Source organism: Sarcophilus harrisii, chromosome 2, assembly GCF_902635505.1.
Source record: "Sarcophilus harrisii chromosome 2, mSarHar1.11, whole genome shotgun sequence".
In the NCBI taxonomy this organism is placed as follows: domain Eukaryota; kingdom Metazoa; phylum Chordata; class Mammalia; order Dasyuromorphia; family Dasyuridae; genus Sarcophilus; species Sarcophilus harrisii.
This window is the reverse complement of record NC_045427.1, coordinates 42,025,444-42,047,093: the sequence shown is the minus strand read 5'-3', so window position 1 is coordinate 42,047,093 and position 21,650 is coordinate 42,025,444. Positions and strand designations below refer to the sequence as shown.

General features: G+C 39.9%; 1 protein-coding gene across 1 annotated transcript in view; it reads left to right on the top strand.

Annotated features, from left to right (window-relative positions):
- ZFHX3 (zinc finger homeobox 3) overlaps nucleotides 1-21,650 on the top strand; it is a 282,114-nt gene that overhangs the window by 155,769 nt on the left and 104,695 nt on the right. Inside the window, 1 exon segment of the mRNA XM_031950073.1 lies at nucleotides 4,643-4,874. Within this exon segment, the coding sequence (XP_031805933.1) occupies nucleotides 4,643-4,874 (232 nt within the window).

Genomic DNA, 21,650 nt, shown 5'->3' with positions numbered 1-21,650 from the left:
CTTTGCTCATAAGTGCCACGTGCTCAGATTATTCTTGAAACCTGCCTTTTCAGACTTTTCTTATTACATCCATCCATTTTCAGGCTTCTCTCTCTGCAGTCTCGGCTGGTGGGCTGCTGTCCACTTCCCTTTGCAGCCTGTGCATACAGATCCATGCCTGAAACTCTCCTCTCTCCAAATCATTGACGTACTGCCCTTTCATTTAACTCTCAGCCCCTTCTCTGTGACTCCATTTTGAAGACTTTCCATCTACATCTTCTCTCCTAAACCAGGTGAAAGAGAGCTTCTTGCTTCATAAATGTCTCTGGCCCCTTTCCCAGACCTCCTTGCATTCTAGTTGCTTGCCTCTGTGGTTTCCCCCCACCATTATACCACCACAGAATTTAGAATTAAAAAGGGGGCCAACTTGTCCTACCCTACCCATACTTGAAAAAGAAGCTCACTGTAACTTACCTGAGGAATGGCTGTCCAGGAGCTAGATAATTACCTCCTCTAGAGTAGGGTCCATATTGTATTTCTCTTTGTATCCCCAGGGCCTGGCGCATTTTAGATACTTAATAAATATTTGTTGAATTAAAATTAAATTGAATTGAACGTAGTACTTTCCCCATGGGATTGGAGGGGAATCCCAGATTTTAAAAGAAAAGGTAAAGAAATTCAAGCTGCTGATGAGGGGAGGGAAGAAAATTTTTCTGACTTGTGAAAGGGAAGGAACTCTGAAAGAAAGCAGCTCCTTTATTGAGTGTACCATTGGGATTTGTGCCTTGGTGGATTCTTCATATATTACAGTGAATTTAATTAAATACATTGTGATCCCAATTGAGGGTATTCTAATTAGCTGGGTCAGGAACAAATTATTCTCTCTCTCCTACTGCAAATGAAAACATCTCCTACTCCCTTCTGAGGGTTAGAAGTGTCGTTGGCTGACTTACCCCATTGGGATCAGAGGCGCCTCTCTAGCCCCCTCCTGCTTCTTATTAGTCCAGAGCATAGCTTAGAGTTCTGCTGATAGGGCCATGCTGGTGGCTGACAGGACCATGCTGGTGGCTGACAGGTACCTGTGTGAGACCAGGAGTACCTCAGTCTCCAAAAACTGGGAGGACTGGATAGACAATATCATAGGAGATGGACAGTGGTCTTGAACTCATATAGAAATAGATCCCTGCAGACACATATTGATTGAGAAGGCCACAAATTAACATCTATGTTTTACTGTATATTTATTTATTAATCAGTTTGGGTCTGGTTCAAGCAGCACTAGGGAGCTTTGTGGACTTTTGAAGCCTCAATAAGGCAGACAATTCTGTTCTAGGGAATTTAAAGAAATAGTAAAATATGATGATTGCGGTCTTATTTTCCTGAAGTTGGATCAATTACTGGTCTTTGTGTTTCCTATGTTGTCTAGATGTTGAAGTTTTGTGACACTATATAGTAAGTGTGGATATTTCAGACAATTCAGCTGGCCTCAGGAAGATACAGATTTATGGATTCATAGATTTAGTGTTTGTAGGGATTCTAGAGGTCACCAATCCAAATCCTTCATGAGGAAACTGATGCAAAGAGAACTTGATCGGGGTCACAGAGATAATGAATGGTGGAGATAGAGTTCCTTAGCAAACTAGAAATTATCTAGTCTGAATTTTTCATTGAATACCTTGAGATTGCACTAGCCCACCAATCCCCAGTTACTTTTTTGCAAACTTTACGCATAACGCTGTTTTGTTTTTCTCTTTTTTTTTTTTTTTAAATTCTTTTAGTAGTTGATTTTCTATAACCATTTCCCCTGGAAATGAATCTGAATAATAGGCAATATTCTGTGGTCCCAAGAGATTAGTGATACAAGAAGGCAGAGTGGATTGGTAGCATCTTTATTGTTGAGTTTTTAAAGGAAGGTTTTGCAGGACCAGACAATTGTCCTGATTTAGAATTAATCCAGAAATCTATAGTTTCAGGATTACATGACAGACATTTTAGCAATCCCATTTGAATCTTTTTAGCCCCATTTGTTACTCCTGAACTCTTGTGGTGGGTGGAAATCCAAGGTACTTTGGAGTAGACATCACAGACCCATAATAGAATTTTATTGAAAAAAAAGTATCACTTTATTACAAGGAAATCATATATTGAGGGATTTGATGAGTGGCAGTAGAGGGGAGAGATAGAGGATATGGGGAGGAAGCTTAGAGGCTTGGAGGGAATGATAATGGCTCTAATTTCATGGTGTATGATGTCACCAAAATCCCTTAAATGAAATTCTTGCCTTGGATTCCATGAGTCTCTTTTTGTTGTTTTTAATTCATTTGGTTTTAGTTGTAGCTTTATTAAATATAATTCTCATGTCTCTGGAACCTAAGACTTAGTCATCCTATGTCTTTGTTCTCTCCAGTTCCACTCCAAGCACTTGTTTGCATAAATAGCTTAAACTTTTGGCTTTCATCAGATCTGCTGGGGAACGTCAGGGGGAATGATGACGTGAAGGAGATTAAGGAGAACTGGGAAAGGTTTCTTGTAGAAAGGGAGGTTTTATCTGAAAATCAAGGGAAGCCAAGAGGGGGAGATGAAGGGGAAGAAGAAGCCTTCCAGGAGTGGAGGACAGCCCAGCATTTTGTGATGACTTTCCCTTTTTCTTTTTTACCAGCCACTGCTTCTCCAGTATCAGCATTCAGGATTCCTTACAACACTGGTGTCAAACATACATAAGGATCCCTGCAGCTGCATGTTGACCTAGAAAACCACACATTAGCATTATTTGTGTTTGATTATATAGTTATTTTGTTAAATATTTCCCAATTACATTTTAATTTGATTTGAGCCTCTCTGGGAGGGTCCTGAACCACAGTGGTATGTTTGCTACCTCTATTTTAGAATACATTCACATAGCAGTTTTCCTTATTTTCCTCCTAATCTTCCAAACACATCTCTGACTGGGGAGAGGGAGAGAGAAGGCAGTTAGTAAGTGAATACTTAATGAAAATTTGCTAAAATCACTTTATCCCAAGCTATAGTACTTATAACACTAAGCATTACTCTACTCCCTCTTTGCAGCCTCTCTCTAATTGTCACACTGTGCTAGAATGGCTGTTCCTGAAGGGATTTTCCTAAGGTACCACATGGGAGTGTGTTAATCCACCCATTTGAAAAGAGGGAATTTTCCTGTTGGGTGCACATGAAAACTGCATTAACCCTTACCTGAGATCTGTGAGTCTGTATTCCAGAGCGAGATTTTCTCTGAAATAATTTCACTTGTGTATATGAATACGGACTGAGGGCCTTACAGCTCAGCCTATAATGATTTTCTACATGGATTACCCAGGGCATACATGTTACTGCTCCAAACAATGTGCAAACATGTCTCCAGATTTTTCACACCTTTTCAGTGAATTGAGGACATGTGTATGAACACATGAATTTCAGGAACGGTGTCATCCCATAGGAATTATCTTCACTCATAAGTTTACTTTTTTTTTTTTAATTGACCTTCTTCTGACTGTAGGACATCCTAGAAGTATCTTAGGGGCTCATCAAAAAGGACAACCTGTTCAGTTTTGTTTTAACAAACCATGCCCCAGAGGAAGCAAAGATTCCACAGGATCCTTTGTAGGGGAGCAAAGACCAAGGAGGCAGGCTGCCTCAGCTACAGCGTGCAAGGGAGGGATGCTTCAAAATACTCTTTTTTAAAAATACACTTACTTTAGTGCCATAAGATTACACTCCCTATTACTTGAGTTACTGTAGAACTATAGAGATAAGTCCTCCTGACTTCAGGGCTGGTGCTCTCAGTTCAAATCTGGCCTCAGACACTTAATACTTCCTAGTTGTATGTCCCTGGGCAAGTCATTTAAACTCAATTGCCTCAGCCAAAACCAAAAAGTTACTTAAGAGCATAAGTAGTAGATAGAACTTGGGGGGGGGGGAGGGAAAGGGGGGAAAAAAAAAAACTCTTGACACCTTTAAAAAGTTGTATTTCTTCTTCCAAAAGGATGTTGGATATTGTGGGGAAGAGAGCAGAATCAGAAGGCAGGCTGTCTGACTTTTGGGCCAGGCCCTCCTCCACATCCCTGCTAGCTGCACTTGGTCCCATTCTTGCTGGGACTCCCTAGACTGGGCCAGCCTCCTCCCTGGTAGGGGATTTGATGTCCTTGTACCCAGACTCTGGACGTCTCGCCCATTGGGGGAAGCATCGAATTTGAGCGAATAAATAGACAAGCTTTTATTAAGTACCTAGTGGGTGCCAGTGAAGAAAGGCAAAAACAGCCCATTTCCCTCCAGAATCTCACAATCTGAGAGTCACATCAGTAAGTTATTTAAGAGAAATCTTTCTTCCTTTTGTCCCTGGGGGAGGGAGTCTTCAGGTCAGGGTTTCTACTATCAGGATATGGTTCTTGTGGAAGAGATTTTAATCGAGGGGCTTACTCCTCTGTGGCAGAGGCAGTTCTTGCATTGCACTGACCTGGATGCATGGAGCACCATTTAGGGGTAAATGGGGGCCAGAGAAGAGGCGCCTGCCGAGGGCTTCGGGCGGACCCAGAAGCTGGTTGCCAAGGGCCTGGGAATCGCTGGTCCGGAGCGGGGGGAGCTGCTGGGGCAGGGGAAGGGTGCGGTTGGCAGGCCTCTCACTCAGCGGCCCCACTCTCGTTCACAGCACCTTCAGCATCACGAGGCCGGCGTGGAAGGAGAGAGCTGCTACTATCACTGTGTCCTGTGTAACTACTCCACCAAGGCCAAGCTTAACCTCATCCAGCATGTGCGCTCCATGAAACATCAGCGCAGCGAGAGCCTGCGCAAGCTGCAGAGGCTCCAGAAGGGTCTTCCTGAGGAAGAGGAGGACTTGGGGCAGATATTCACCATCCGCAAATGCCCGGCCACCGACCCAGGTGAGCTCGCACCTCCATGCTCAGGGCAGAGGCTTTGGGGGAATCCGAGGCTGTAGAGGGAGCCGGCTTGGGACCTCCAGAGGGACTGGGGTCATGCCTGCTGGGGTCTGGTTTGATCTGATTTATAGGGTATTGGTGGGCAAAGAACAGATATTTATAACTGAACAGTATGTGAAACCATAAAGATTACAAATATGTTTCGAGAGAGGTATTGATTGGTTGATTTGCAGGAATCGGCTTCTGCTTTAATTAAGAAGCCTGGGCACATGTGCAGAATTAAGTCTTTAAAAAAAGATAATGTGTCAGGAAATTAAAAACTTACTGACCAACCAATTAGGCCAGTTCTGAGAAGATGAATTTTGTTTTGAGTTATGTCAGTCCCTCAAATATGGAATGTGGCTTCAAATTACTGCCAAAATTAGCTTAAAACAATGTTGCTGCATGCAACATTAAACTTAAAAAAAGAGAAGCTCTTTGTGGTGTAAAAGTCTAGCCTACAATTTTGAAGAGATTGCTTCTTTTCTACAGTTTTTTGCAAACAAAAAAAAAAATCCATAGAGGAATTGGCTTATGAGAATCTTAAGAATCTTTTTTTTCTTAAAGTATTTTTTTTAATCATGATTTTGATAAAGGGAATGAAACTCATTTGTGATCATAAGGAATCTCCAATTCAGGACTGACAGATAAAGTAGTTAGCTTGAGAATCTTAATGTTAGGCTATTAAAGTCCTTGGGCACATGCAGTGATGTGTATGGATTATGTATATTTTTCAAGGCACCTTTGGGAAAAAAGGTAGATGTGTGTAAAACTCTGAGAATTTCTCTCTCATCTTATTATTAGATGTTATTAGAGGGATGAGAGAATTCCCCCCCCCCTTTGATGGAACAGCTAAATTTCTCAACAATACTGTAGAAAGTCAAACTATTACTTCTTCATATCTTTTATAAATACAGCTTTTTAAGAAAAGTGGCTTCTATATCTATGGAGGATCTGTTAAATCACAGTACCAATTTTGGTCTAACCTTTAGGTTTTTGCGATGTTGTCTCCTCAAGGGTTTTCAAAGATCCATTATCTTGGATAACTCTAAATACCTCAGCCATTAGAGTTTCTGCTTGATCTCCATCACCATTAATTAATACCTAAGTAGTCACATGTGTATGGCAGTATGCTAAGCATTTTCCGGCAAGAAACGCCCTGGCTCTGGGCCTTTGAGCAGTTCCTTTTAAAGTATAACAGCAATATCTTACCATTAAAAGGCTTCCTAGTATAATATAGCAGTTTACTTTTTATTTGGTTTGATTATGTTACTTCTTGATATTTTACTTTTAATGATTCTCTTTCCCTCCATGCTGTTGATCCCTGACTACTATGTAGATTTTCTTCATATTTTAATTTTTTTCTTCTCATTCTTTTTGATTTGAGACTGGGTTTTCCTCTCTCACCCAGACTCTAGCATTCAGCAGCCACCTCTTGGACCTGATCCCACTTCTGACTGGCACAAAAGTCTTGACCTGCTCATTTCCAAATAAGGCCCATTTTTCCTAGAGGCTCAATTTATCAGTATCAGTAGGTAGTGCAAACTCCATCAGCTAAGCCCTTCTGCAGTTTGGAACTCCCAAGCTCAAGTGACTCCAGCAACCTCAACCCTCCTGAAAGCAGTGATTCCAGGCACGTACCATAGTATGGGACATCCTCTACTTCTTGCTTGCTAGATTCTGAACCCCCTTTTCCTTTTACCTTCCCTTGTAATTTTGATTCTCCAGCCAAGTGATTTTTAGCCATATATCTATAGACTCCTTAGCTTTATAGATAGATTTTAAAATATCTGTGAACTTGAATGGGGGGAAAAAGATACATCCTTATTTTTGCTAACATATAACTGAAATTTAGCATCTCTTCCAATTATTTAAAAACATTATTCTGGGCAGAGGTCCACGGACTTCACCAGACTGCCAAAAGGAATCCAATTATAATGTACCAAAGGAAGTTAAAGACCCCTCTTATAAATCATCAGTTAATCCTTTTATTTTTATAAGAACTCCTTTTGTAATAATTGTGTCCTAAATGAAATATCATACATAGAATGAAACAAGTGGCTCACTGTTTTGAAATCTAATGTCTTGTTTTAGGGGACCTGTTTTGGAGTTGTCTTTCTTCCTTCCATTGCTTCCATTGCTGTCCCACTGAATGCTTCATAGAATGGTGTTATTCTTTATTCCTTTTGATCTGACCACCTCTCTATATTTTTCAAAATCTGTGTTTCTTTGGTCTTCAGAAATTTCAAAGCAATCCTTCTTAGTAAAATAAATAAACCACAAGTCGATAGATAGCAAGAAGAAAGCAGAGGTTAGCAGCGATAGCATCATTTTAGAAATCACTTCAGGAACATCAGTCATTCTCAGAACTCTTTCTGGTTATCTAGAGATCATCTACTGAAAAACTTGTTGAGAAAAAACTTACAAGGGAAAAGAGAGATAAAGATTGATAGAATTTTAGAATTTCATCACAAACTTTATAAACCCAATATAGTTTTTTTTCAAATTGCATCTTCCTCAGTTTTAGAGCATGCATCTCAGACAAAAACAGTAGTCATTCTCTTTATTGATTTTTTTCATGCAATTTTTTGGTTGACCCCTGTTTCTAAGACACAAATGGGTTATTTAAGTCTTTATCATCTATTTTATAGAAGCACAGAATTTTAGAGAGAGATGGCACCTGGGCAACTAGTCTAACTCCATCATTTTCAGATGAGAAAATTGAGACCCAGAGAGAGATAATAGAATCTTCATGTGCTTACTCTAGTCCCTCCCCAAGTTATAGATCCCATTATAGGACAGAAGGACCCAGCAGCATCACTGGCATATTTTCATCTGGCTTGCTTGAAGGAACTCACTCCTTCCTCCCTGAGGCATCCCATTCTGTTTTCAAATAATTGTCATTGTTGGCAAATTCTCTTTCCCTGGAGCCAAAATCCACTTTCTAGGTCTTCCCTTGGAGCCACATCATACAAATCTAATTCTCCTGGGTGATAATATTTTAGATATATGGAAGACAATGTCATATTTTCCCCTCACCCCTTTCTCTCCCCCCAAGTTTCCCTTTTTTGAAGCTATGCCTCCCAGCCAGGTCTCCCATAGCATGGTTTCTAATCCTATCACTCTTCTGGGAGCTGTCCCCTAAATTCACTCCAGTTTGCCAAAATACTCTTCTAAAATGTACTCCTTAGAACTTAGCAGAATATTCCAAATGTAATTTCATAGGAACAGAGGAGGGAGGAGGTAATGGTAATCACCTCCCTCACCTGGACATTCTATTTTTAATAATTAAATCTCTTTTCCCCACTCTTTGGAAATATCCAAAAACAAACAAACAAAAAAAGGGCTTCTAGCTACTACTCTTCAGCCATATCTGTATAGCCATATCTTTGAAGCTTAGAATTGGATTATTTTCAGTATCAATTAGATAGATATCAATGTTCTTTCCTCTTGCTAAAGGATTAAGGTAGAAGATTCTTGTTTTCAGATGCATCTTAGGACAAGTAACCTGATGTAATTAAGAAATGTGGTTGGTCAGAAGACTTGGATTTGATTTAGACTGACACCATCTATCCATTTGTCTATGGTCAGGTCAACCACTTGAGACTCAGTTTCCTCTTTTGTAAAGTAACGATAATAATGCTTGCACTGGGTGATGATGAAGGAAGTACCATAAAAAGTATTCCTAAAGTCTTAGTGCAATTGTAAGCTAATAAAGCTATCAAATGAATTATTAAAACCTATGAATGCACTGACTTGCTCATAAGAGTGCATCCTTTTTATCATTAACTCTTTTAATTTTGATAAAATCAGTTCATTTTCCTTACATGGAATTCTGAGTTATCTGCCTACTTTAAGTAATAGGAATTCCCTTGATAAACTCTAGCAAACATCCCTAATACTAGTTCTTCCTTTCTGGGACCTTTATTCTTCTAAAATATTTGTTGCCATCACTGAAATTGCAGTACTATAATTAATTTCATATCAAAACCTTCAGCAGGAATGAAATTTAAGTCCATGTAAATACATGTGTTTGACAGGCATCCGAAGCTGAAAAAATCAGCAAAAAAAGAAAAATGGTTTGTCTTTAAAACAGCAACAACTTCATAGTGGTTTTGAGTACTGCCTCTGTAGGGTTGTTAATATTCAATAAACAGTTTCTAAATTCCTACCTTTGGGAGGAGACCCTTGAAGGTAATGAAAATGTGTGAAGCAATCAGTCAGTCACTAAACATTTGTTAAGCCTACTATGGGCCCAACAGTCCTTAGGGATACAGATATTAGAAGAAGGGCAGTTCTTGCCCTCAAGGATCTTCTAATTTAAGGGGAGAAGACAATATAGAAAAGAAAGCCGTAAGGGGAAAAAAATCAGGTACCCTGAGAGATTGGCCCTGTCCAGTGATGCTGGCTAAAATGTACTCATCCTTCATGTAATGTCCTTAATAAAATAACTGCAAATATGCAGTGAGCTTAACACTTTACAAAGCACATTCTCAAAACCACCTGACAAAGGATATAGGGGCAAGCAGGTTAGGGACAGCATCTATTTCATGGATGTCAAATATAAATAACTCTGAACTGCTATGTCTACATTTCTATTATTTCAATATCTTTATGAGAATAATTGATGGATGCATTAAGGGTATGAAAGAATGGGAAGGCACAATTGACTGATAGATATAAAGCATCCAAAGTTTTATTATGCTTATTGAATATTGACAATGAGAATCATTTAATTTGGTAAAGCAAAAAAAAAATTCTGTTTTAAAGGCTACAACAAGTTGTGCACTGAACTTAGGGTCAAAATCATACAAAATTCTTTGAAAGGTATAACAACAGAAATCACTTTGGATTGTACAGTGATTACTATAAAATCAAGTGAGACATAAAATGGGTAAATTGCCACTCTCATCACTGGAAACAAATCGAAGAGGAGAATGCCCTATACAGAATGAGTCCCTTTAGAATCTGCTCTTGGTACATGGCAGGGTGATGAAAGCATTTGGAACATTAACAATGTTACCGAAATGAGATCTATAGTTACTCAAGAGTCTGATCTTTCCCTGTCCCCTTCAAATGAGAAACCAAGTGGATGAAGACTGATGTCATATGGACTGTGATGTACAGAGTTATTGACAACCTATAGGTCTTATTGATCATGTCACATCTCTTGAGCAGATGCTGTTGATTAATAAGGAATTGGGCGTGGAATTGAAGGAACAGACAGAAAAGAGCAAACAATTACCTTTAAAAATTGCCTGGTGCTTTTAGGACCCCCTAAGTTTCTTGACAAAACAAAAACCAAGCTTTCTAACATTGGTATTCTCTAACTAATGGCTCTAAATCAAGGAATGCCACAGTCATTGAAGAATTAAAATTGAGGAATACCTACCCAAAAGGGAAAATTGGAAGGAGCATGATAGATGTAGGTAGGGTACACCGTATCACCAATGAAGAGTTACCCAAGAGGAGTGCAAAGGATGCCTTTAGAATTAGATGCTATTGGGAAAAGAAATTGAATACTCGTGGAGCGAGGAAGAAGGGTGACAGACAGACAACTGGTATACACCATGAGATCAATAAATGTCAAGAGAACCAGAGCCAGCCCTCAGCATGTGGGGGGCTGCCCCGTGGAGGATTTCTCAGAGGGAAAAGGTGTGCATAGGCTGTGATCTCTGCTGCTGGGGGCTGGTATTCACATTCATAAGAACAGAGATCCACCGAGGGCTAGTAGTAGAGCTATCTATCCCAGAGGTCAGAGGTCCAGAGAGAAGGAGGTGATGTGATCAGACTCCCACCTGGAGCTGGACTTTCATTTATCTGCGCTGCATCCTTCACACTAGTTGCCATTCATTTTGCTTAGATGTTAACCTTTAATTAATCCTGCTAGGGATTGACTGTTTCTTCTAAGGGGACTAGTGACCACCACTGTCAGCCAGCATTGTAGCACGTAACTCTTGGTCTCCACCAGATTGTGCTTCTTGCCTAATATTTGACCAAGCAGCACCTTCCCTTTTTTTGTCAATTAATAGACTCCTTGACTCCCTAGTGAAACCAGCCAGTTCTATCCTATCAGATCTGTGGGTCCCCCTTGCATAACTTTTTCCCTCTTTATTAAAGCTTTTTATTTTTCACAACGTATGTGGACAATTATTCATCATTAGCCCTTATAAAATCTTGTGTTCCAATTTTTCCTCCCCTTTTCTCACTCCCTCCCCTAGGTGGCAAGTAGTCCAATATATATTAAACATTGCATAACTCTTCATCAGCCTTTTCTTCTTACTATCAGTCTCTTGCTCTTGAACTACCTGCTTTCTCTTTCAGGCACAAGGGCAACTAGAATTACTGATAAGTTAGAGAAGGATCTGATCCCTTGGAGTTTCAAGAGACCTCAGAGGCATAGACAACCTACAGAGAATAACAGCACGGAAAGGAATATCAAGATATTGAATCTATCCTTTGTTACATAGACATAGCTACATAGTGCACTGCTATTATTCAGGATGGGGTCTGTGCTGAGTCATCCTATGGTTCTGGAAGTAGGAGAAAATCAACTCGATCATCAGGGACTAAGACCTCATTGAAAATGGTACTAGTCTGATTTATTCTAAAGTGAATACTGAAGATTATGTTTTAGTTTTATTCTTAAATTGTGTTGTGTTTGGCTTTCAGAACTGGCAAAAAACAGGTTTGAACAATTTATAAGAAATAGCATAAGGAAGACTTATAATATAATAACTTGCATTTATGTAGCATGTAGAAGGTTGTAACAGTTAAAACTTTTTCTCTAAAATACTTTGCCTTTCATCTTTCTGAAGACCCTAAGATATTCCATCTGAGCTCCAAAGTGAACTTAGTTCCATTCCATCCTGTACTATATGCTGTGCAAAACTGAAGCTAGAGCCATGGTCTTGATTCCCCCCCCCCCCCCCCCCACCTATTTTTAAGTTGTTACTTAAAGTTGTTCTTGACGGAAAGGACAACATATTTCCAATTATATAATTTAAATGGAAACCATATCATTGCTACATTAAAAAAAAATTAAGTACTTTATTAGAAATGCATAAGACTAGAGGAGCTTTGAGGGAACACGAAAATTTTCAGTTAATTTTCTTAAGAGTGCTTCTGAGAATCTCTGGTAGACCTTGGGCTTATGGGGAACCTCCTCCTCAAGGTGACATGTGAGGAAGTCCATCTCTGAGAATAGGGCTAGTTCTAATGTGATTGGGGCTTTACTTGTAAACGTGCAATTCTGACAGGCCTTGTTTTTGTGAGGGGAAAGGAGTTTAGAAGTAGCAATGATTCTTTGCATTTTTCCCTTTATGTGGCAAGGACAGGGGTATTTCTTAGGGCGTATACTATCTTGTTTTTCTGTTGGAATAGAGTTCCTGATTTGCCTTAATTAGTCCTCTAACAATCTACAAAGGTCAGTGCCAATTGCCTGTTCATTTACATTTGTAATTGCGATGGCTTCTGATTACACATTACTTCTATTTCAGCCCTTCCTCACTGGGTACATAGGGGTGCCCCCCCACACACACACACAGCTATGCAAAAATTGGTCTCCTGAAAACTCCACACAAGAGACCCTGGTCTCCTCCCTTGTCCCCATGGCACAGGCCGCGGCCTTCACGGGCACCAGTGGATCTGTTATGGAAAGCACTCTCAGAAGCCATGGTCTCCTTCCAGTTGGAGAGATATAACGAAGCCAGAGGCAAGGAAATTACATGGACACCAGGCAAGAAATCCGAGAACCATTATCTGGGTGCCTTCTTGATCTGGATAATTAGGGACAATTAAACTTTTCTGCCTGCTTTCTGCAAAATATGCTAATGACCGTAACTCCTGGAAGGTAGTTCCAGGCAGAGCACTGTTCCTTGCAATGCTCTGAAAAGTTGCTGGTCTGGAAGATTCTCTTAGCCAGGATGTGGCCCCTGTCCAGATCGAGATCTAGGGTGATGTTTACTGTTTGCATTCGCTTCTCTGCTCCGTTTTTTTGGCAGTCCTGACCCATCCCCAGTTTGGCCTGAAATTCAGTTCTGAACCAGTGAAAGCTCTTACATAAGCTGTGGCTTCAGTGTCCTATGTACAGCCTTCTTTCAAGGAAATCCCTCCGTGGCACACAGCATTTCTCTGTAATGTTAGTCCGAGACAAGTAGTGATTTTGTTTTGTTTTGTTCTAACTCTCTGGGGAGGAATGGACAAAATGGTTGAATTAACTTTTACTGCTTAATCCATCCTGGTCTTTTGAAGTCAGCTTTGCAGTTTGGATCTCCTACCTCCTACCTGACTGCTCTGCCCTGTTTCTCTCTATTGCTTGTTGTGTTATTTAAATTTTATTTCTACATATTTTACCCACTTTCCTCTAACTGTAAGTTTCTTTGGACAAAGACTGTTTCATATTTTTAATAACTTACACTTTATATTTTCTCAATGGTCTTAGAATAGTGCCACACACATAACAGTCATTCATATCCCATTTATAACCATTAAAGGGCCAGAAACTGGTGTGGTAAGGAAGTGGAGAAGAGAGACTGAAACACAGAGAGGGAGAGAGGGAGAGAAAACACACAACTTTCCATGTAATCTCATGGAAAAAGTCCTCTTCTATAAAAAATGAGATTGAGTCCTTCCAGTTTTAATGTGTGATCCTGAAAGGGGTCCCTCTTCCCCTTTTCCCCACCTTCTCTTAATCTTATGTTTTCCACTCATATTCTATCACCATGGTAGAGGGAGACTGGTAGGTGGTTTGTTCAGAGGGTCAAGGATTTCACTACCAGGTGAGGTAGTGGTTTGGGGGTATTGAGTAAGGACAATTATAAGATCTAGAACTCGGAGAATGAGTTTGTGGAAATGTATGGCACATTGGGAAATACTCCATGAAGAGCCCGGTGTGTGTGAAGGCTTGGAAAAAGGATTCTTTTATGACTTTTTTTTACAATTTTTTAATTTAAAATTTTTAAATCTCAAATTTATTCTGCTTTTGAGTTTTAAATTTTTGTTTTACATTTTTTTATAAACATTTTTTGGAAATAATTCTTAAAGAGCTTCAGACACAGAGGGTATCCTCAAGAGGAAGGAATATGTCCATGAACATGGCCATCCATTCTTCTTTTTTCCTCTTATTCCCCTTATACATATACACTCCCTAGCTATTCCCAGTTTCCCTTTTAGCAATTGAATTTCTTCACATATTCAGTTCTTTGGAATTGTGTATATGTGGAGATAAGCATAAGGTCTTTGCTGTATTGCTCAAATATCCTTAAATCATGACTCAGTGATGTTTTTTAGGTAAAAAGGGTTTATTGAGGTTCCACCATATATGGGAGTTGCCACCAAACCTGTAATTAGACCAAGTCTCTTTCCAACAGCCTGGTTGCTTGAATAACTTGGCATTGTAACACATTAGTAATAATCCTACTTTCACCTTTTAGCTCAGAACAGCTCATCCTTTTAGGAACAAGGAGTCTTAGATGGCATTCATGACCACTGCAAATGGCATGGATGGTGAGTCAGGACCATGATGTGTTTGTTTTGGAGGACTTTTTTTCCTTTTGGCCTGTAACTGGGGTAGGAAAGGGTGGGAATATAGTAACGGACATAGTTAGGAAACAGAAGTTGGAGCTCAAAGGTGTCTTGGCCAGGTTCTAAGACTTTATTTCTAGAACTTAGCTCACTGACCTCAGTTGCTGTGTTGTCTGACTTGCTCACTGTTGTCCAACAAATGGGACAATCTTTTTAAGTATTAGTCTCAGAAAATACTCTTACTTAACAGTATAAAAAAAGCTTTTCTGTGAACAACTTTTATCCTCCACTTAGTTTCCAGGTTCTTATCTAAATTATCTAAAGAGGGAAGTAGAACTTGGTGCCTACTTCTTTATTGTAATTAACACAAACAGAACTCACTTCCAACTGCCAGTTATCTCAAGGATTTGGTTTAAGACTTAAATAACCTATCATATCCCTAGCCAAAATGAAAATTTTCAGATTTTTACTAATTAATTTAATGCCACTATTTGTTACTAGAATACTCCTAAAAAAAAAAAAAAAAGCTTAAATTTGGGGAAATATGTCATGGCTTTGTTGATCTGTCCACATTTGCCAATGGTCTCCCTTCTTAACCAAATTTGCATCTGTGGCAATAATTCTTCATCTTAAACCAATAAAGAAAATGTGTCTCTCTGGAGACCTACTTCCCTATGAAAGAATAACTGTGGATGAAAAAGAGGTGGGAGAACATATGAAATATGCTTTAGGAACCATCTAGTTTCAGTGTCTTATTCTCTTCCAACCCAAATCATGTGTGCCTTCTGCTGCTTTACTCCCCTTCTGCTACCAGTGTCTTCACTGTGAAGACAATGTTTTTTTCAAATGAGCATTTAATTTTTTTCCCTTAGTACCTAAGTCTTCATCTGTCACTAGTTTGGGGGTGGGGGAAGGAATGGCATTTCCATAGAGTTTCAGACATGTTGTCAAAAGCAAGTCACAGGTATTTTGCAGTTTGTGGGGTTTTTTTTCCTTAAATGCAATTCATAACCTTTTGTGTGTATGTAAACATAAAAACTTATTGTTGCTCAGAGAATTCTGAAATGGAGCCCCAAGTTAATTTTTTTTAAAGGAAAAGCCCACCAACTTCAGTCAGTTATGTAATTTTTCTTAGAATTGTGCTATTGTGGTTAGACTTTTGTCCAGAATTAGATTTTATAAAGTCAAAGGACAGTCTGTGAGTTTCTCTTCCACCTGTCCTTCTGCCTGCAAAGGTGATAGCCTTTTTCATTGTTTTTAATTTCAATTCTTCAAGCAGTTTTTCCTTGAAGCGGGCCGAATACTTGAGGGAAGTTTATTATTTCCTTTCATATCATTACTCTTTTAGGTTGTGGAAGGAAAAAATGTCCCCTCTGTTGGGTCGTCAAGGGAGAGATCCCATCCCCCTGGTGGACAGGATTGTTTTCACAGCGCTGTCAGTCCTTGCCAAATCCTCAGCCATCTTCTCCCAACACATAAAGCCATTGTTGTGGGTCCTTGCATGTGAAGAAAGAAGGTTTTCTGGAAGGAGTCACTAGACAAAGCCAACAGTACTCAAAGAAACCTTTGTTAGGACAGGAAACGGGTCTAACAGAGTGTCAGCTGAGAATCTTTTGCCATCAGTTTTTTCTGGCCTGATCAAGCCTAGTTCTAGTGACCCCCTTGAGTCCTTGTCAGTGCAGATTGAGGAAGTTGCCTTCGAGCCTTAGAGATTCACATCACTCTGTGCCTGTGAAATTCAACATTCTTAGCGTCATTTACAGTCTTTAGATTTTTCAGGAGGAAGCCAGAGCCAGGCATGTAGAAATGCATGTCCCCTGCCCTCAGTGGACTTTATATTTGAGGTGAAACATAACCCCCCTGGGAATTATAAATAGCACTCGTAAATGCAATTTAAAAAAAAAAAGAAAATGTACTGGCACTGAGTTTTTATTATACAATGCTACCTGTTATTAGTACAGAATTCTCTGTGACATGAGTCTGTCTTTGGACCCCATCCAAAGGACTTTAGTTACTGGAAATACCAGAATGACCTCGTATAACTCATCTCTCCCTAGCACATGGTCTTGTAGCAGGGACCCCAAGGTTGAAATTAGAGTGAAAAGTTGGTTTAAAGATTTTAGTCTTAAGTAATTGGGAGTGGGGTTGGGGAGGATTGTTCCAGAAAAGTATTTTGTAAGGTTAAGGAGAAAAATAACACTTTTTCAGCACCCTTGTTCCTCAGTTTTAGTCATTTTTATATATGAAACATGGTTAAAATGATTATCAGTGGCACTTGAGTAGAAGCTCAAGTGTAAACAAAATATGAAATAATAGGAAGAAACCTACTACACAGAAATGGATGCCCCCAAAAGGGTTGCATAACAAGCTGGTAATAGTAGCATCACTGGGGTAGGGAAGGTGATAGGGTCTTAAGTTGGATCACTAGGCTAGGGAAGGTGACGGGGTCTTAATTTGGGGATAAAGTCTCAAGTCAGGTCACTGGGCTAGGGAAAGTGATGGGGTCTTACTGGTATTTCACTACTCACTGACCTATATATAAACTACCTCCACTTCCCAGCTCGTCCATAGAGAGAGCCATGCAATCAATCCAATCTGTCTTATGCTAAGAATGACTTTGACATTAGGGGTAGAGGGATAGGGAGAATGGGGAGGGGGGGAACAGAGTAAAAGAAAGAGATTGAGACAGAGAGATGAAGTGAGGAAAGAAGGAAGGATAAATAGTGAGGACTCTCTTGGAGAAGTTCAAAGGCTAACAACTTGGTAGTTGCTTAAGAGCAGAGCTTCTTAAACTTTTTCCACTTGTGATCCCTTTTCACAGAGACATTTTTATGTGACCCTGGGTATGTAGATATATAAAATAGGCATACAACTCAAATATTTAGTGACAATAAATCATAATTTTGCAACCCCACATTCAGTTACAAGACTCCATATAGGGTTATGACTGACAGTTTAAGAAGCTTTGGCTTAGTAGCAAGAATTTGCTTAATATTAACCACATCATTCTTTTCAAATGAGGTAGACTTGTGTTCAGAATGTCTTGTGGCTGGCCCACCAACATCCCTCCTGTGGTACTTCTACCGTGTCTAGGGCCATTTAGATCTTGGATACTCTGATTGTCCAAGATAACTCATTCCCATCATCATCAGGATCAGTACTGTAGTACTACCAAGGGTTTAGTAGACGTAGACATACTCTCAAATATTTATAAAAGTTTGATCATTTAGGAAAAATGGGAAGCTGGGAGGGAAAGTACATGGAATTAAAGGCCAGGGTTGAGGAAGAGGGACCTGGGAAGAGAAGGAGGACATGCCAGTAAAGAGGATGAAATGGAAGGCAAATGTGGCCAGTACTCCAGGGCTTTTCTTAAGCCTTGTAGAAATAATAACAACTGTAACAGTCCACATGGGCAGAGACTTGGAGGCCTCAGACCTTAGGACCTTTTTATATAGAAGATGATTGGATCTCATATTGAGACCTTGGAAGAGGCCAGCTGGCCCAATTCTTACAAATGTTGTTTACAGACCCAGGAAATGAATTAAAGTGACTTGGCTAAAATCACCTGAAGCAATTGGTGGAGGTATATTTGAACTCAGGTCTTTTATTCCAAAACCGGGACTGGTTTTCCACTGATTTCTCACACTGCTAGTGAATGTCCAGAGTAAGACTCCTTCCCGAGTCTGAGTTAAGGTCCATCATTATGTATTGTATCTTTGTAGGAGGGGGAAAAAAAGTGAATTGGAATAGAATGAGCATAAAGCAGAAATTGTAACAAACTCCTTATTTCTTCATGTCACAAGGATGGATGACCTTCTGGGCATTTGTACAAGTTGATGCCTTGTTGAAGAAAGTTAAAATGTGAATAAAGGTGATAGCTGGCATTCCCTTTCCTTTCAAAGAAATGGACCTGTTCAGGGTGGAGTTGAGAAGAAGTGAGACTGTATACATAATCTTCATAGGTTTCAGTAAAATTGTTTTTGATTACTTAAAACTAAGAACAGGTTATTTGGATTCTAAGCTGTGAAAAAAGCAGTCCTGTGGGTACCTGAGATTTGGCCTGTGATGCTAACAGCCAGATCACTAACTGGCCCTTCCTCAGCTCCGTTAAGGGACTAGAATATATACATTTTACCTTAATGTGAAGAGCCAGAAGAGCTTTTGTCTTTTTTTATATTTAGAAAATATTTTCTTGAATAGAGTGAAAAACAAAATACCAAGAATGGAAAAATAGCTCTTGGCACTCTGTATATTAGGATAACTAAACCCACTTCACTTGACTTCCGGTTTCTCTCAGTTCCTTGGGCTCTCTGTGGCCCGTCCCAGTTTTCAGGGCCTGTGATCTTCATGCCAAACCCTGCAGAATTTGTTGACGTCTTAGATTACGTTGTTTATTTTCCACACAGAATTTCGTTTCATTATTTGACTGGAAACCTAAAGAAAACTCATTGTCACGATTTGTTATTCTGGTGAGATCTCCCAAAGCCTGGTTTCCAGAAGTCATTATCCCATCCTGGAAGGGCTGGTGCCCAGGTATACCCTTGCCCTCTGCCCAGGGCTTGAACAAACAGACATGATCTCATTACTACAGCACTCAGATCCTTGGCGAAAATGTGCTCAGACCGAGCAGGAGGCCCTGATGCTAGAGAGGGCCTCTGTTTTTCATGATGGCTTCTGTCCGTCAGGCTCAGGATGTGTTCACTTGGTAGACAGGGGTGAGCCCCAACAATGCATCTAGTCTCTTCCCTGGCCTGTTGCCAGCCTGGGTGGGAGAGAACCTGTAAATAACCTTTGGAGGAGGGACCTTTGTTTTGCTGCATCTTCTCCCTGGTGGTCATCCCACTTGGAAGAAAGCTGTTGGTCTCGATGAGGCTCCTCATATGTTGTAATGAAGAACTATATTGCACCCCTAGCTAGCCTGGATCCTAGGAGGAGGTGAATGTCTTTTAAAAAATCTGGCCAAGGGCAACTCCTTTTGGTTTTTTCAGGGGATAAAACAGACAAACACACATGGCGGCAGCAGCAGGTTGTTTCCTTACAGCTGAGGACAGATTATCTTTAAAGGATATGAAAGGTTTAATCATTTAAATTTTGTTTTTATTAAAATTTTATCATGACTTTTTTTCTACATGCCTCAGTGGAAGGGGGAAGTGCGGGAGGTAACATAAATACATACAAACCCCCAAGCATTTGGTTAATAAAATTCTCTAATGGGAGGTGCCTGTTAGGAAGGAAGTGGTTAGATAGCTGGGGTATGGCAAGCAGACCAAAGGTTTGCTGGAGCGTCATGGAGATGGAGCCGGGATCTCTTCAACTTTCCCCCACACCCAATCCCAGCCAACTCCAGCAGACATTTGTCAACTGCAAATCATGGCTTTCATTAAACAGAAAGAGAGGAAGCTCTGACTGTTAACTTATTCCACAGTATTTTTCTTATTAGAGAGGATCCTTTAAGTCTTTACTAGCCGCTCCAAAAGTACAGTCAGAAATAAAACTGGGATTGGTTGGTTCTAAGGAGCCTTTCCCCCACACTTCAAAATACTCTGTTATCTGTTTGAACCCAGATATTTGAAAAGGAATTCTTTTGATGGTCATTTCTGAAGTCTTTTCTCTGAGGTTGAGACAGATGTGGCCTTTAGCTCTTAAAGAGAAAAGAAATGTCCATCAACTTTGGCATCAGCTAACCAGAACCCAACTATCCAGAACTCCTGAATGATGGAACTTTTTGACCAGATTGCACCTTTAGGACAAATTAGCAGGTCTAATGAAGGATTTATTTGAGAAAAAAATTATCTCAGGTGTGTCCTGGGGCTAATACACATTCAGTTCCATCCCCTACAATTACAAAACTCCAAAATGAAAATTAGTGTTTCAAATGATGTCTCTAAAGGTACTACAGGTACCTAAAGGATTCCGAGTTGCCTAAATTTAAACAGGCAGGAAGGGGGATGTATACATTCTAGAAACATTCTTCCTTCCCCCAACAGAAGGAGCTATATAGCAACACCCATTCTCCAGGTATTGTGGCTTATAGAAGTTTTAGTCAACTTTGTACTAATCACTCACTCATTGTAGTGGTTCTTTTTGCCATTAAAAGAGATGTAGACTTAATTTTTTTTTTGACAACTTATGTCTCTGATTTCCTTAGTCAAATGGAATAGGCCATTGTCTTGTACATGTTTAAGCAGATCAACGGGAGGACTCCATGTTTCTTTATGTTTTACCTTGGTGCAGACTTCTGCCCATATGGCTTATAGAGAGATATAACCCAGGACTTCTGGGTTATAACTAATGGAGAGAGAGTTACCAGAAATATCAAATTGGATTTGAGGCCTGTATGTGGAATTGGAGGCAGGCGTATACCAAGGCTTGAGGGCATTCCAGAGCCTTACCTGGCTTCCTTCACACCCTAAAAACTGACCTGAGGCAAAAGGCAATCTGTTGTGCCCAGCCTGGCTGTGTACCAGGTCAGATGTATCAAACAACTGGCATTTTTTAAACTCTAAAAAAAAATAAAATATGGGAGCTTTCTAATCAAATCAACACATAAGACTGAGTTTTTCTGTTGCATCTGATGGTTGTCCATTGCTACAAAAATGTAAGATTAAGGGAAACACACACACACACACACACGTTATTCTTTGAGGTCCTGAGTTCATTATTGATGAATTAGTCTTGTGCCAGAATGGAAGGTATTTTTCATGTTTTGTATCTGATAACTACGTGACATCAAAGCCACAGCTTAAACCTTAAATCTTATCAGGTTTGACCACTTTATTGGGGGCTAAACTGTATACCATCAGGAAATTTATTTTCCTTTTATAATCTATTTGCTATAGATGTGATCTTTTTTTTCCTCTCAGAGTCCCAATTCCTTCAAGGATAATTGTCCTAAAATACCTGACCACCCTGTTTTCTCCCCATTTTGAATATCTGAACTCTGCCCCTAGACTTACCCTGTCCCTACTGGTCTCCATGCCATGATTTAGTATCTTGGATTCCTAAAGTAGACACCTTCTTAGCTACCTCATCTCTCTGGATGAGTTTTAGGAGGGACAACTCAAGACACCCTCCCTCCCTTCCCCCACCTCCCAGAAGATCCTTCCCCTTATCTCCATTGGTGAAAGTACTCTCTTCCTCCTCAGATTTCATCTAGCCTTTTGCCTAGGACTTTTATTTTTGCATAGCCTCTTCTATCAGATTTTTTTTTTTAAA